General features: G+C 46.2%; 1 protein-coding gene across 1 annotated transcript in view; it reads right to left on the reverse strand.

Moving 5' to 3' along the window:
* The window catches only part of TUBGCP2 (tubulin gamma complex component 2), a 465,124-nt gene that overhangs the window by 379,599 nt on the left and 67,661 nt on the right, over nt 1-17,864 (reverse strand). The window contains exons 2-4 of the mRNA XM_086921996.1: nt 17,000-17,158; nt 3,751-3,879; nt 2,847-3,029 (exon numbers count right to left, since the gene is read on the reverse strand). Of these exons, the coding sequence (XP_086778122.1) occupies nt 2,847-3,029; nt 3,751-3,879; nt 17,000-17,149 (462 nt within the window). The 5' untranslated portion in view covers nt 17,150-17,158. The remainder of the gene's footprint in view (nt 1-2,846; nt 3,030-3,750; nt 3,880-16,999; nt 17,159-17,864) is intronic.

Consider the following 17,864-nt stretch of genomic DNA (forward strand, 5'->3'; position numbering starts at 1 on the left):
CAACTGGGGCGCTATCAGGGTCGAAACGTCGACGCTCTTTTCTGGCCAAGCTAATTCCAGGAACGTGGACATCAACCATTTGCTTTCCTTGGAACATTCATGTTTATAATACTGGCCACATAACGACAAAGAACAATTCGTTTTGTCCTGCCCCCTCCTTCCCCCTTGTGATTTCATTGTATATATATTTTGTATATAAGTGTCACTATATGCTTTGCACTAGTCACTTTGATCACCACAGTCACGATTCACGAATTTGAAATATCTATCATGAATTTAGTGGAATGAAGTAATTCCAATGTATGTTTTTTTTCCCTTGTTTTTTAATTTATATAAAACAACTTTGCTTCAGAGAGGTTTTTGTTTTTTGTCTCTTGAGCTGTTTCAGCCTTACTTAAAGCAATTTATTTGTCACCCAACAGAACCAATTGTTTGTTAATCATATATACCCAGGTTCTGAGGGACACAGGGTCACCCCTTTTTTGTTAAAACGTCGACAATGTCACAGGCAGAGCTGAAGATGTCACCAAAGGTTTCTTGAAGGCAGGATCTTGTGGAGAAACCTTCACAGCAATAGCCTTAGAATGAACCTCTGAAGACTTGGGCGCCTTCTTTTGAGGTGGCTGCACAGATGGTCCTGGGGATGACGTTCTAGGCCTTTTGGGAGAAGAGTTTAACTCCTAATGAAACACTCTCTCTCACCTGAAGAGACTGTTTGATCCTTGTCCTTGAGTCTCTGAAGCCATATGAGCAGTCGGCCCTCTCTATCCTTGAGAGTTTCGGCTGAAAAAGTACAGCATACTTTACAATCCTTCGCTGAATGGTCAGGGTATAGACAGTCCTCATGCCTGTCATCCATATGAAGCCTCTTTTTGTGACAAGAGGCACAAGGTCTGAAAAGTCCCTTTTTTGGAGCATCAGCCATGACTAAGCAGAATATTCCTCACAGAATGAAAATTCTGAGACAAATATGTGGAAATAAATCCAAAGTACAAAGAAAACTGAGCAGAGCTCAGAGGAGACTCCCTTAGCACGACGTGCAGTAGAAAATCTGAGGGACTAGGGCTGCTTCCAGGAAGGTTCTAGAGGGTGGTGATAGCGGATAGTTTGGTCCTTTTTACATAAGGACATGGATATGTTACTAATGAGAGGCCTCTGGCCTATTGCTATGTATATGTCTTTATGTCCTTACTCGTTTTATATACCGGTGACTCCCACCCCAACGACGGGGAATGATTCAGGCATGCGAATCTATGAAAGATACCCATAATACTGGATAAGCCGTTTTCAGCTCCGACCCAAAAGCAGACCTTCTAGATGTTATCAAGGAGAAGGAGGGTACATGACACACACGTATCCTACTGAGACTGGGGTACCTTCTGGCTACAAGTGGCATTGTACACTACTGGACCTCTGGCAAGGCCCCACGACATGCAGAACAGCAGCATGGGATGCATCAATGAGCATATACGGAAAAAGAAATATATATGGCTAGGGGGGTCTCCTACCAAACATGGAAACATAACAGGCCCTATGTGGGATTACTTTGAACTCTACATTCCATGAACACAATATCATGATTACTGAGTCCTTAATCTGTACATTAAATGCTTGTCGATGTGTCATGCCCGAGCACTGTTACCTATATACAACACAGTTTATGAGGTTACTACTTTCATGTTAACTTTTTTTTTTAAACAAAACAATAAAAGAAATTGTTTTCAAGAAAAAGAAAATCCCACCCACCCCTATTGGTTATTCTAGCACATCTTAATGTTCCATGCTGTCTAATCACTGACCATGCTCCATAACTAGCAGGCCTCCCTCCTCATAAACTGTTCAGTGCACTTCAATACCATTCTGCATTACCTAGTTTGGAGGCATAAAGTCGTATGACAGCCACTGCTTTAGCTAGGCGTCATTCTGCTCTCAGGCTCCTGCTCTGAGAAGAGCAGGCAACCAAGCACATCATTCCACCACCGGCTAGCAGCTATGGCTAGTCTTGAGGCTAAAGTTTTTGACAGCTCATGAGGCCTTCCCATCACTCAGCAGAACCCAGAATGCATTTTCGTAATTCAACCATTTTCCAGAGGGGTTGATGCACCGAGACCTTGGTAATTGTCTTAAGTTTTATGTTCTATTCTTTTCATGAGTAAATGGTTGCTTGGAGGGTCATAAACTGGCTAGATAGAATTGGCCCTAGGGTAATCCAAAATGACTTATTTACTGAACTGGCTGCTACAACCATTAACAATAATAATAAAAGAATATTAGCCAGATGTTCAGTTGCCATGAAAATACGGTCTACCACAATGGAAGGATCAAAGTTACTTAAACAAGAGAGTGCATATTTCCTGTGCTACTCCTGGCAACGTTTTTGCAATTGTAGGCAAATAACATTCTACCTTTTGGTCAGATTGAAAATATGTTTAAAAAAAATATATATACAGTTGTGCAGTATGAGACCAGGAACAGCTCAAGTTTCAGTGGTAACCACTCAACACATGCGCCAATGTTAATCACCTGTCTGACATGTCCTTGTTACAGTAGAAATTACATGTAAACATCTCAGCTGCTCTATTAATTATGTCCAGGCTTTATCATGCTTGTAGCCTACATTTTAAGCAATATCTCTCCACTGAAACATCTGTTACCCCAGAATACTATTGGTTCATAAAATAGGCAGCCTGAATATATACCATTCCAATATGTTAACTGTGCACTCCATACGCAACATGATCACTTCTTCCTCTTCATGTAGATCCACTCAGAAAACCATGTAGTCTCAGTGCCTTCCTGCAATAAAAGCTGCCTAGTGATACCTTGAACTGCAAGGAATCAAGTACCTGGTGCATGTTGGCGTCAGAGTTCATGAAGCTGCCCAGCTGTTTCCGGAGATCCTCCAGCTCCTTCTTGGACACAACTGTGGTGCTGGGAGGGATGTTCAACGTAGAGGCCCCAGCGGGGACAATAATGCTTGTGGTGAGTTCCTTACGGACCCGGGCATTCTGCTGCAGATACCGAAGAGTCTGAAAATCAAATACTCACATCAATGGCGGCATGTAGACCGAAATCACAACTTGACTGACCCTGAGCACACAAGAAGGAAATTCAGAGGTTCTGGGAGCAAGATTAGTGAGTTCAAACTACATTATCTGATATGATGGAAACGGCTATATACAGATCGAAAATACATCAAATAACTGGCCAAATCAATGTAGCGGTTTCAGAGGTGCTTCACATCGATTCATTAAGGAACTTGTAGCACCACAATGTGAAATGATGGTAGAGACAAAAAATTATTAGGTTCTCATTTCACTGCTCACATTACAGATTCTGGTGCTTTCTAGTTTACAATCCTTCTTTGCGGATAAATTGCGAAGTAGGAGAGATTAAGAAAAGGGGGAGGGGCTATAGAGATGCAGTAGGAAGACCCAGTCAAATAAGGTAAATTGCTTTATATGTTTAGCCATACACCAACCTTTGGATGGAGATCTAAGCAGAAGAAAGCAGAGGGTGTCACAGAGAGAGGCAAGATGGGTGCTGAGACGTTTGAACCTTACTCTTGACTATAGAGCTTTCAGACAGAAACCCTGATCATATTCTGCATCCTCTTACCCAGCTTACATTCTTCTCAATGTAATTCCATTTAAATCCATTCACATGCAGAGCTAAAGCCTTATGCCATCAGCGCTCGTTTTGTTTTTCAGACTAACCAAATAATTCCACCAATTGAATTCCCAGCACTACCTCTTTATCATCAGTGAGCTTGGCCAGCAAATAGACCAGGGGGTCAAGGTTGCGGGTATTCTTTGATTTCAGTTCCTCATATTTCTTCAGAAAATCTTCCGGGGTCTGGGAAAACTCTGCAATTTTAACCTGTGGATAACACGAAAACAGACATAAGAACCAAGGTTAGCACATACATTAAACACTACTTCGAGATCATGTGGTGTGATGAAAAGATAGAACAGATTTTAAGAATAACATAAGAACCTGTGGGACGTGGCTTTTTTATTTTGATACAAATATATTCCTACCCTCTGACACGGTTTCACTGTGAAACATTAGAGCATGGCAGCCAAAAATAATCGCCTGCGTAAGTAACAAACTATCAGTAATGGTTATTTAACAGGAGGGTGCAAGCACCTGTAAATCTTTTAGGTTTCACATATTGTCAAAGTTCAAAATCTGCTTTACTTCACACAAGCTGGATTTTGTACTGGTTACAGTACTGAAAGGTTAGTAACAGTGGCCTAGGATTAGCTTTGTTGCTGCATCCACCAAGTATCCCAGTTACGATCCTATTGGATTTGTGAGCAGCATAGGATACTGTTGGCCACTGGTTCCTTCTAAAGTGTCTGGAAGAGACCGGTATCAAGGACATTATCTTAACATGATTTTAGAAGTTCTTAGGTAAAAGTTAAAATTAATTTGTATTGGCCTGTTCTCATCAGAGTTAAAGATATTAAGATGTGGAATGCCACAGGGGTCTATTCGGTCTTCATTACATTTCAAATTATACATCATTCCTTTAGCAGTCCTGATCTCTTCATATGGGCTATCAATCCTAATGTATGCGGACAACACACACAATTAGTTTTTAAGATTCTACAGGATCTAAAGACAAGAGTGGACAACCTCAATGACTGCATCCAAAGAGTTACGGCATGAATGTTTCATTGGGAGAAAAACCTATCCCGGTTTTAAAAGTTAAAAACCAGGGGTAAGAAGCTGGTCATGTGAATGCTTTCATATGAGCAAAGTTTGACTATTGTAATGCCATTGAATTATATGCTAGGGAAACTAGAGCTTGTACAAAATGCAGCTGCAGGACTAACATTCATCTTGAAAAAGTTTGATTCCATCTCATCTGTGTTAGTCAAGCTGCACTGGTTGCCATTTAAGCAGAACATTGGCTTCAAAGCACTCTCCTTGGTTAATAAAGGTTTTTATACCATGAAACCAACCCCGTTGTGAAGGGGGTTTGTGTTGTATAAACCACAAGTCACCTTAGATCAGAAGAAGCCTTTTTTGTCCCAAGTACCTAGACTCCTTTGTTCCACTCTAAAAGGAAAATAGTTAGGAGTTCTAATCTTTAGAAATAGCTTACCTAGAACTAGCCTACATAGAAATCTACATCTATAGGTCTTCTCTTCTGACATTTTTCAAAAAACATCATAAGACGCTGCTTTTCCCAGTAGCTTAACAGCTGTATCACGCTCTGCTTGTCTTATCAAATCTGCTTTCTTAGAGGCTGCTGAAGCACCTTCATACCATCAGGTGATTGCCACGCTATATAAATCCAAAAAACACAACTACTTTTATTTTTCCTGTTGCTGTACATAATATTCATATACATTCAGATTTAAAATTAAAGCGTTCATTATTTTTTTTCAAAAGGGGCAAATAGGCTCGCGGAGAAAACTTTGTTACATGCAATGTACCCAATATCCGTAATAGTGTGGAACACCCACACTTTCTCCTTTGACAGTGTGGCTTGTCCCTGGCGCAACAAGGATTGCGGAAAAAACGTTAGTTCGACAATGAAGAGAGTTGCCTGGGAGTAAACAAAAGTTGAGAGATACTGAAGATAGTAATAGAGGGGACTGGCCTCAGAAACAAGCAAACAGCACATCTGGAAGAAAGGACATCAGAAGAAAGCCCGACTCAGGAAGTGAAGAGTGAAAACCAGCACAAGGTGGAAAGACTAGCAGGAGACACCACAAAAAACCTGTGCAGCTTAGAAGTCGAAAATACTTTAATGCAGAAGACGAGTGCACCCCTTGGTAAAACAAGAGGGACAGACAACCTATGACAACTGAGGCACAAATCCTACAATAAAAGAGTAAAGGCCAGGAAAAGACCGAGAGGAGAAGAGGAGAGAGAAGAGATAGAGAGAAGAGAGAGCAGTGTAGGTGTGTGTGTGTCTCTCTAATATCCAACCAAGCGGAAGAGCAAAGATGAGCAAAACTCAGGAAAAGACAGGAGATAAACATAGCTCACAAAAAGATAAGAGTAGAAAGGGCCAGGAGAGAAATAAAGCTAAGAATGAAACAAGCATTTACAATGCAACGGTCTCGCCTTTGCAAAAGTTAGAGCTATTGGCATTGACAAACTTTTTATTTATGTGTTGGTTTTGAAAACAAATAAATAAATGGCATTGTCATTTACAATGACAATAGCTTAATCTCTCGCAAATGCGATACCTATTGCATTTGCAATGCAATAGGTCGCGTATTTACGCGTGCTCCAGGGTTAGTACTTTCTGTAGAGACCTGGATCCTTATGAGGCCTCTGAGAACCTTATGCATTCATCAAGAAACATGGGTCAAAGCTGAGAGGATTAAAGCTTCAAAAGTAACTGAAGGATGGCATGCAAGACTCCACAGAAGGGAATTTGGCTAAATCGCAGAATACTGAAACTGGGCCACAACAACGGCAGTTCAAGAATCCTACGCTGATACATGTAAAGACAAGCGTGATGGTCATTAATTTTCACTTAAACATGTCTGCTGCTTCCAGCCTTTCCAGTCGGTCTTGTGAAATCGGTTATGTACTTACTGCATTAGATTGCTGGAGTTAGAGGAAGCGGCTTCGAATGAAGCAAAGTCCGACTTGTTAATGAAATAGTTAATCTGTCGCATAAACCATCCATCCCGTCGCACAATTCCAGTCTCCCGGGTTAAACACTCATCCTTTAATATTTGGCTATACGGTAATCGTTCGGAGTTGCATAATATCGTCGCTTTTTCAGCGCTGGATTTTCATGCATCCCACGTTTTAAGGGTTGAGTTATACCATCCCCTTGCCAGAGTTGGGAGGCGACCGAGGCTCTCAAAGTTGGGTTCCATTCCAATCTTCAAAGTTTGGGACAAGCACATTCCAGAACTGTGATAAGCCATCACTGTTTCAGAGTTGCATTACACCACACTCTTTGAAGGATGGTTTATACTCTCTTCCTTTTAGAGCAATCTATAAGAACTTTCTCTTTCGAGCTCCTTTTCAGAGTTCAGAAACATACCCCCACTTTAAGAGTCGGCTTGAACAGTCTCTCCCATCTTCGCGGTTCATAGCTGTTTTGGATTTATTATGCGCTTCCCCCTTCTAATGTTTGATTAAGTTCTCCTTGCCAAGAATCAACTGGTGTACGTCCCACCCCTTTTACTGCAGGGTAGGATGCCTCTCTCCCCCCTTTCAGAGCTGCCTTTGATATCGTTCGGTGAACTACTAGCACCCTCGGGGCTCCCAGGAACTCCCCCTCGCACTTTTAGAGCCATTTCAGACCCCTCACCTCTGAGCCAGGCTGCTCTCTCCGGGGTCCCACCCTCGGATAGACTCCATGGCCCGGCTCCTGTTGTGGTTCCGGGAAAGACGAAGGGGTGGGGCTATCCTTGGGGGCGGAGCTACACATGAAACTCACTACACCTGCCTTTGGGGGGGAAAAATCGAAGGAAGCAGGGCATATCACGACGTAAACATGGTGGCAAAGCGCCATGCCCTCAGCGGGCAGTGTCAGGACACAGGGGTGGGAACACCGCAGAGAGGTAGGACTGGAAGGTAAACCCGGCGGGAGAAACTTTGAAGCCAGCCTTCCTAGAAGGCTAAACCTTGCCAGAGAGGTGGGGCCCGAAACAGGAAGCAACTGAAAGGGGAGGTGTGAGGTTTCTGTGCTTATCGCCCTCGCATAACCTGCTTTATCTGAGCACGATTTGGAATTCCCTTTCAACTTCCAAATGTTGTATTTCCTCCCAAAAAAACGTCCTGTTACTTACTGGCTTGAAAGCACTGTATTTTAACACAAATTTAAATTGTTGGCCAATAATGGCTCTGACACACAGCCCTAGGGTCAACGTGCGGCAGGCTACTGGCTACTAAACTGACCTGAGCCTCTTATGTCTAGCCTCTAAAATACTACAACGCCACCAGAGAGAACTTTATTGGCCGACCTCCCGAGTACCCAGACAGCAGTACCCAAATAAAACAAGCGATGACTAGACGTTACATGCGGAACGAGCAGCTAGTACGCCATACCTCTTAGCGCATACATACATTATAAATGCACAAGCGAGCTCCGGCTGGAAAGCGGACCACGCCATGACAACCATGTTTCTCCGAGGTGAAGCAGGAATGCCTCGGAGAAACCCAGCGTCATTTTCGGATTCGGGGGCATGTTTTTCTTTGTCTCCTCTTCCCATTGGCTGGAATGTAAAACTCCAGCCAATGGGAAGAGGAGAGAAAGAAACGAAAAAACACACACCCGAATCCCAAAAAGACTGGGCTTAAATGGACAGACGCCCCTCTCCTCCAATGGCTGGCCTCCGTTTAGGAAGCCAGCCAATGGAGAAGAGGGGCGGGTTCAAGCCCCACACTAAGAAAAACATAGGATCTCGCCGGCAAGACTGCGCAAGCGCAGCCTACACAGGCCGAGACCTAAACAAGAGCCCACTGCCTGGGAGAGTACTGCCATACACATAAATTAGAGCAATGAATAGGAAAAAAAGGAAATAGTGCTGCACTGACAAAAACACGAAAGTGCATAGCCAAAGGCATGAAAAGCACAGTGTGAGACTGTTGGACCTGTCTGGCCTTTTGCGCAGTCCCTCCTATTAATTATTTATTTTGTCCCCTTTTTGCCCCTCATACCTTTTTTTTAATCTTTTTGTGTCTACTAGATTTTTATGGTGTTGACCTGGGGGATAGATGCTCTTTTGCCCCCATAGTCTTTTACCTCAGGCCTAGATGCCTTTTTCTGACTGGAATTCACTCAGATCTACAAAATGGTGGTTTTTAACTGTCACAACTGCCATCCCCTGGAAAGCCCTATAGGATAACATAGAGCCCTTCCAGAACCTTCTGGACCCTACTGGACTCTGTGTGGCCAGTCTATAAAAGGCAGAATGTCAGGCAACCATTTTGGGCAGTGATCAGGAGGTACTGTGGAAGCTGGACATAGGAGGAGTGAGGGAAAGTTAGTAAAGGAGAGACGCACTGAGCTAAAGGAGATCGTTCTAAAGTTCGACTGTCTACTTCAATGACGTTCTCCCATTGCTACTGGAGCCAGCCCTTCTAACCAGGAGAACTTTCAGTCAGTCTACAGGTGCCCAAAGCGCTCAGAGGCCTCTCGAAATAAGCAAGGCGCAAGGTACCTTGGTAATGTGAACCCACTTCCAGTCAGAGGAAGTGAAGGCGTTGGACCCAGGTGCCGGCCAGACCCACCATCTGCGCTGCGGTGTGTCATTGCGTGGAGCGCTACTTTTGTGGTGACTGACGTCGTGTTGACGGAAGAAAGAACCCCACCAAGGCTGTCGAGCGAGCGGAGAAGCCGGCTCCGGCGGACTGACCAGCTGTGTTGCCGGTAACCAAGAGATGCCACAAGCAGCGTGGAGACGCGTCGGAGGGCGGAGCAGAGGTGCGGCTAAGAAAGACGGACTCGGCCGTGATCCAGGAAGAGGCCGGGTGCCGTGGAGTAAGAGGCGGAGTGAAGGAGGAGTCTTCGTCGGAAGGAGCCGGTGAAAGAAGAGATCCGGCAGCTTCGACGAGAGCGGTGAGGAGTATCGAACCTACAAACTCGAACCCCCCCCCGGCTCGCTTAACTGTAGCGGGGGTAGAGGTTGAACCTACGGCCCAGCGGGGACGGAGCCAACGGGGACAGTGAGTAACGGCCAGTTCGCGGTGGCACCAAGTATGCAGGGAAAGTGGGAGTAAACGGGCCCCTTGCTTAGAAGTTCTCACGCACAAAGTTCCTCTGGAGCGTGAGGAGACCTGGGGTACTAACCAAGTAATCCCTTGAGTAAGAGCTACGCTTGAGTGGGGCTTTTCCCCGTTTAAAGGAACAGAGCTGAATTGGGGACTCCAGTTACCTGTGATGCAGGAAGTAGTGGAAGGCCTGTAGGAATCCCCATTGCTCTCTCTCTCAACCTAAAAGTGAATCACTGGGCTAAATGTTTTAAAAGTGAAAAACAGGTTCCCTGTTCTAACTGAATTCTGTGAAAATTCACCTGAGGTGATTGTGAAGTGTACAAAATATATAACCAATGAAAGGAGATGAGATCTTAACCGGATTCATGTTATTGGGGGTTTTGGTTGGTTGGTTGATTGCTTTATTTCGATATGCATATATCATAAAAGCATTACAAGAAAAATATATAAAACAGCACATCGTATTAAAAAGACTGTACATTAAAACCAAACAGGTAAAATAGCAGTTAATCAGAATAAGTTAATTAAAAAAGGAATTAAATTGATATAGACAGTCTTTTTAGGCGGATCAACCAAGCCGATTTTAAAAATTTGGATACTGCACAAACAATGGAAGGGGCTGTATCAGTTAATAAAATCCTTAGAGCCACCGAATACTGACGAGTGCCCAATTCTCTGCAGAGTGGTTTAAGCCAATGTGATCTTGGACGCGCGTAATCCGGGCATTCAAAGAGAAATTGTGCCACAGATTTGGGTCTGTCAGTACATAGAGCGCAATGGCGTGATGCCTGCTTAGACATATTCCACCTGGAAAGGAGGTCGGCAAGGGGTAGGGTCCCTAATCTGAATTTGATGTAGCGAGCCCGGTCCATGGCGATGGTAATAATGTCCAGATAGGGCTCAAAGGCAACCACGTCTTTTATTTTCAAGTAAGCTGCGGTGGAATTGCAGTGACGCTGGTTGCTAATAAGCTTAGCAGAAACCCATTCCCAATATAGTTTTTTTAGAGTCTCCTTTGGGGGAGCTGAGTGGGTGGACAAGCAAGACCCCAATTCCAGGTCCCCTAGCAGGTGTTTAATGTCCCTGAGCCATTTGATCTTCTGCCAGCTGTCCGAACACATCACCTCTGCCAGCCCGTCAGCATAAGATTTTAGTTACGGGACCCTCCACAGGCGAGCCCAGAGCAGGAGGGGACGAAGGCGGGCCTGATCCTTGATTGTTTTACAGCCCGCATCCATAAGCACCGGAACTGTCGGGGTACTCATCGGGATGGCCAAGAGGTCCTTAATGAATTTATTCTCTGCCTTGGTCAGGGACTCCATGTTGCCCAGACCCCATAGCTCGGCTCCGTAGAGTGATGCTGATACAGCTCGCGCTTTATAGATATCTATTATCGGAGCTACACAGTGTTTTGATGAATTGTTGTACTCCTTTAGCAAGGCTCCCCCCACCCTTTTGTGACCAACAGTCATTTTGTTGATGTGGGGAGTCCAGCTGATAACATCACTCAAACGGATTCCCAAGTAGTCAAATTCTGCCACTCTTTCAAGAGGGATAGAGTTCAGGATCGGGGGGCGGCCAAGTTTGCGGGGGGGGGGTGCATGATTAAGTACTTCGATTTTCCACATTGATGACAAGTCCTCTGTTAGTGCAAAAATTCTGGAAGCGGTTCAGGAGCTTCTGGAGGCCTTGGGGAGTTTGAGATGAGAAGGGTGTTGTCGACAAACAACAGAGTTGGGATCTTTACGACACCCAGTGTGGGGGCGTCTGTTGGCTCACCAAGCAGGTACTCTACCACCCCATTCACATAAAGGGAGAATAGGGTGGGAGCTAAAACACAGCCCTGCCGGACACCCCTCACGACCCGGATCTTATCGGTCTTGTCCCCATTCAACCCCCATGTAACCTGGGCATAGTTGGCATTATGCAGTTTGATAAGGAGGTTTAAGATGTAAGGGGGCATCCAGAGACCATACAACACCCTCCAGAGTTCCTCCCTAGGGACCAGGTCAAAGGCAGTCTTCAGGTCTATGAAGGCCAAATAAAGACTGCCCTTGCCCAGCTCCACCACCTTCCAGTAAAGTAACAGGAGCCTAAAAACTTGTTCGATGGTTCCTGTGCCTGAGCGAAACCCAGCTTGCATATCAGACAATATATGGTTATCATCCACCCATTGAAGGATCCTCCCCAAAATAGCTTTTCCCGCCACCTTCTGGGTTGAGTCAATAAGACTTATTGGCCTATAGTTCCCTGGTAGATCCAGACAACCCTTTTTAAAAATTGGGACTACCTCTGCCCCTTTCCAGGACTCTGGCACGGATCCTCCCTCAATAATGGCATTGAGAAGGGCCGAGATCAGCACCCCCCATTCACTTGGATAAGCTCGAAGAAGGTCCCCTGGCAATCCATCCGGGCCAGCTGCTTTTAGAGGTGTTAGAGTTTTGATCAGGTTCATGACCTCCCGTGCGGAGAAAAGATCTGTATCTCTATCCAGGGTATATGGGGGAAGGATGAAGGGGTCATTAAGTGTACCTTCAACGGCGGAATAAAGGGTCATAAAGTGGTTAAACCACACCTGGGCAGCGATAGTGCAGGTCCTCAGGGTGTCATCAGGACGATTCCTACTGCCCACCAGGTCCCAGAATCCTTTGGCCTCTCTCCCTCGACTAGCAGCCAAGAGGTCCTGCCAGTAATTGTCCTCCCACTCCTTCTTAGCATTTTTTTGGCAGTGAGAGTATAGCCTTCTTGCCTCCCTGGTCCTAATTTGTGATTTGGACTTAACTGCTTCAACAAGCAGTGTCTTCGCCTCCCTGCACTTGCGATTAAACCAGCCTTGTTTGGCCCGTGGACAAGGTTTTTTCCTATTGGCGCTGACTGGGACAACAAATAGGTCACTAATGGCCTGGGTTAGATTACAGAACCTTGCAGGCACCTCCATCAGCCCAACCTCAGAAGAGTTGAGGTTTTCTAAAGCTGCGGCTAAAAGCTGCGTTATGGTGGATATTTTCTCCACTGAGAACGACAGCTTGGCCCACTTTAGCCGTCGACCACAGTTAGAAACCGATGACATATCCGGGGCGGGGGTACAAGCGGCTCCGCTCCCTATACCATCTAGTCACCTATGGGTCAGGGTAAGCGAGAGGATGTTGTGGTCACTCTCGACAGAGGGTACAACCACCATATCTTTCACCATGCTCCACAGGTGTACGTCAAGGAGAAAATAATCAATTCTTGACGTATGTGCGGGCCTATTGTAGGTATGGGCTCCCTCTTTGTCTGAACCAGTCCTGCCATTAAGGGCCCTCAGGTCAAACTCTATTGTTAGCGAATAAACCTGGAGCACCACTTCTGTCCATTTTTTGATTGGGCTGAGCTCTAAAGCTGGTATCCCCCACCTATTATCATTGTCCTCTTGATCTTGTGTGATTTCGGGGCTAAGGGGCTCAAAGGTGCAATTAAAGTCACCCGCAACCAAAGTACAGTGCTTATGTGGAGAGGATCGAAGAAAAACCTCCAGACAGGCTATGGTTGGGGATTCTCTACCCCCCTTCATACCTCGGGCATAGATGTTGAAGATGTTTAAAATAACATGTCCTTTGTGGTTTCTCAAGGAGATGTTAAGGAGGTCCGGGCATTTGGTGTCCTGCTCCTCCACCCTACAATTAAGTGCAGAAGCCACCCAGATGAGGAGACCACCAGAAGGGCGACCCCTACCAGTTTCTGAGTGGACAGCTGGTGAGTGGTAAGTAGAGTATCCTGCCTTATGTAAGGGCTCCTTACTCCAAGTTTCCTGGAACAGACATATGGAGTACTGCTCCACAAGTGAGTTCCAGTCAGGCAGGGCCAGCTTCCTGTCCAGACCAGCCACATTCCAGCTGAGAATCCTAATAGGTGGATCCGCCACAGCCGCAATGCTACAGGGCTCGACAGGGCCAAGTGAGTCTACAACTCCCACGGTAGGGCAGACAATTGCAGGCTCAAGTGGCGCCCTCCCCTCCCTTAATTCCCCTGTGATCGCTAAGGCAGCTTGTTCATCTGGTGTGGTCAGGGGATCTTTAGATTTAGCAGTTAAAGGGGACTGGGCGTCGGAGCACCGGACCACCCGAGCTTCCTCAGGGGAGTCGAGAAGTCAATAGCCCCTAGTGCCCCAGCTCGGCATTGGCAAAACTGTATGCGGCTGCGCTGCAGTTGTTGCTGGGTGCCATTGGCCGTAAGCACTATTTTGAGTTGGGAACACGGGATGGTTAGCTAGGGAGTTCGTGGCCAGCCGAGGGTAGAAGAATGTTAAGGCAACTACTTCGACTCCGGGACCGGCCGTGGCCCGCCCTAGACTACATATTGAGTGGGCAGCTCTCATGTCTTGGAAATTGACCACCACACAATCCCCCTCGAATGGTTTTTTCCCTGACCAATCCAACCCACCCTGCGTACACCAAGAATCAAGCCATCCACACCCAATGGAAGGGGTCTGTTGGCTTGCAACAAGTGGATGACCTTGTTCTTCAGTGCCTGATGGGTTTCCTGCTGGGTGCCCTTCAGGGAGGGAACCTTGATGAGGACAACAACGTATGGTTGGCACTCAGGGGGGAGATTGACTGGGGGGCACTTCCGTACCGCCCTTTGTGGTATAGCCACTGGAGTTGGGATTTTAGGTGGACAGGAAGTTGGATTTGCCTTTACAGCCGTGGCTGCTCCCCTAGCTTCAGTGGGTGGAGCGGCCAATAGTTTAGAGTTGGGACCAGCCCCTCCTTCTTGTCGCTTCTTTTGGGCTGGGCTAGACTTGGGTGTTCTCACTGCTGAGGGGGTACTAGCATGGACCTGGACAACATGGGTAGTAGGAGTCGGCTTTGCCTGTCTTGTACCAGCCAGGGGTGCTGGTGTTATAGCATTCCCAGTGGCTTGTGCATGAACAGGCAATGCCGGTGAGTGTCCCTGTGTTGGGCCCACAGAATCCCTTTTCCCTTCGTTCCCGTCTGCAGTATCCTCCCTGAGCATTGACTGTAATTTTAAAAGGGTTTTCAGGGAGAAAAAATTGTCCCGGGTGGTCTGTTCGAATCTGTCTAACCTATCCCCCAGACTCTTTACTTGGTCGATAAGCGGTACCAGCAGAGACATGACCAGTTTCTCGAAGGGCTCGAGGGAGAAACCCTCGTTTGAGGGTGTGGATAAAGCCGGGACTGAGTAGTGAGGCAGTGGGGTTTCAGCCGTAGGTACGGATGGGTTAATGCTCCCAGATGATTCTGGCCCTCCAGATTCTGGATGCGTAGGACCCTTTTGGGACTGTATCCTAGGACGCTTATAAAGCGAAGGAGAACTACCCTTCCGAATGCTAGTGGCCCTTTTTCTTTTCTTATGTACCCGACATGCTCGTACCTGGGGCAACGGTTTTTGGCCTGGTGTGGGAACCTGGGTAGAGAGTTGGGACTTGTGACCAGAGGAGGAAGTTGTAAGTGGGACGGGGCAGGGCTCCGCAGGAACTGGACTAGGGCTGGAGGGAGGGGGATTGGTTATTAGGCTTTCAATCCTATCAATACCTGCCTCTATAGCTACAATACGTGGCTCTCCGGACAGAAGCACGGGCAAAGGAGAGATAGGGTAGGTGGGGATTGGGGACAGGGCATGTGCAACAGCTCCCAAGGAGGAGCGTTTGGAGGGAAAGGAGTCTTGTGAAAGCGATGTTCCGTCATTACAATCTCCTTTTCGATGACTGCAGCTTCCCTGGTGATACATTTGTCCATTGTGCCCATCATAGTACTCCCCGTGGCACTTTCTCCCCCACCCCTCAAAGCTTTACCAGAGCAGGTTGACATATTGGCCTCGAGACCCACAGGTAAACTCCAAGACCTTGGACGAAAAGTGATGAATGAAAGAGGGATGGCCCAGCCCAGCCTCTGTCAGCCCCTGATTGCCACAGACTGCTCGCCCTTTGCTCGGGCTTCGCTCGGCGTCCCGCTCGCGTCCCGCTGAGCGTCAGACCGTTGTTTATGTAGAGAGTGTTGCAGGCGGGGGGGGGGCCTGTCTCGGTGGGGGCGCGGCCGTGCACACCTGTGCAGCGCAGGGACTCCTGGTCTTGTGAGTCCCTGCAGGCGCGCTCCCTAGGCCGGCTCTCAGCACTCCCTCCACGAACCAGGAAACATCAAACGCCCTGACAGCCTCTACCCCTCGCCACACGCCGCGCAGCGGCACCCGCGAAGCGGGTGCTGCAAGTTGTTAGGAAAGCGGCAGGCGGCGGATCCCTCCTGGGATAAGGGGAGGCTGTGGCTGTTGCTTGGCAGTGAAGTTCGGTGAGGACAGGAGATCTACAACACCCAGGTCGGATTCACCGTCAAAAGCTCAGCTTATGCCAGTTACCCCTTGAAGGTGTAGCTCATGTCTTCATTGTTTGACCCATGGACCAATAATTTGGAAGTATGCTTGAAGGTGAATCTTGACTGGCAGAATCCAAAAACGCTATTTGAAAATACCAGTAGTCTCACACGTGCTATCGGTGCTGTTTGAGTTTCTACAGGCTATTAACGGCAGCTGTGTTGATTAGGTGCAAGTCCGATGTGAGAAGTGCTGAGGCTGTTAACTTCGAAGGTGGCAACTGGCAATCATGCATTATTGGGGGTTTTAGGAACTGTTTAGTTATTGCTAAAAGAACCTACTGACAGAGAAAAGCTTAAAACCTTCATTCTAGTTACATGTGTACAGGTTATATTCGGAGTGAGCCACTGTTTATCCTTTAAAAGGTGCATAGTACTGTTATAAAGGAGGGGTGAAACTTGTACTGAGCTCTTATGAAAATGCAGTAAGGGGAATAGTATGAATTTGTAAAGTGTTACCTAATTAGCAAAGTGAGAAGGAATATAAGGAGAAATATTGGTGTAAAAAGAAAGAAAATTCATAGTGAAACAAATCTATTTTTATAAATCAATCCATATTTTTCCAAAACATTGGTGTAGTGTAGTTTTTGAGTGGAAGTGCATTGAGGTACTGCTGGGTGGTGTGCAACCTTTACACATGTGCTTCTAGGAACTGACTGTCTTGCCCTAGGCCAGGCTACCCTCTGTGACCTGGCAACTCTAGGTCCAACAGAGACCATGGAAGAATGGTCTTCCAAGATAATAAGAGAATAGAACACGGAAGAAGGAACGCAGCAGAGAAAAACAAAGCAGCACAGAATAGCACAAAAAAATGACTGACAGAAAGGAGGAAAATATGTCAGTAGTACATGCAAACAGAATAATAAAGTGACTACACAGCACAAAGGAAACTGCAAAGTGAAGCACAGAAAGACAGACACATCAATGCTCACCTTAGCTGTGTGTGTGGAGACAGACGTTGTGATGTAAGGAGTGCGGTTCTTCTGTAGAAGGTCGATGTAAACCTCCGCTCCATCCCCTCCATGAACACGCAGCAGGCTGATTAGCTCATTTACATCATGATGAATGCGGAACTCGCTCATTCTTGTGTCCTCAAATGGGGAAAATAAATATCATTCAGAATGCTGCAGAGAACGCTACAGGGCGGCTTCATCTAGACAATACGCAAAAAACACAGCAAGGACTTGCTTGCACGATGATCATGAGGGTCAATCAGACATTAGCCTAGAGACTATTACATTTATGGAGCCAACATACTGATCTTTATCATATGCAACATATCTGACTTGGCGGAAATAGCAAGAAGAGACACATGCCCCAAGGCAGGAAAATGTCCTTTTAAGCCAGGGTTTCCCATACTGGCAAACACTTTTTAAAGGAAAAAATAACCTGAGGAAATGCATGGACCTGGGAGGCAGTTTCCATGTGAATCCACTCCCTACCCTACTGCAACTGTGAAAGTGGAAGAAGAGTATTAAGACCCCAATGGTTTTCCCCAAAAATATTGTTTGTCACTCAGTCAGTCCAAGAAAGACATTATAGTGAAGATGCTGGTTATTGTATTTGTGGGGGTGTGCTAGAGCCCTGCTGTTACCTTACATTAGCTTTCAAAAATCACACAATATACTTTTTAATATAGACACACTTTTGTTTTACCTTCATTGAATGGCTTTTCCATTGAAGAGTCATACAATCCGAAAGTTGTTTTTACATTTGAAACTTGGAAGGAATACATGGCATATAGCTTACATAGTTTTTATATGGACCATATCAGTGCACATAGAAACAGCGAGAGGG

This window comes from Lissotriton vulgaris, chromosome 5 (genome assembly GCF_964263255.1).
Source record: "Lissotriton vulgaris chromosome 5, aLisVul1.2, whole genome shotgun sequence".
NCBI classification, from domain to species: domain Eukaryota; kingdom Metazoa; phylum Chordata; class Amphibia; order Caudata; family Salamandridae; genus Lissotriton; species Lissotriton vulgaris.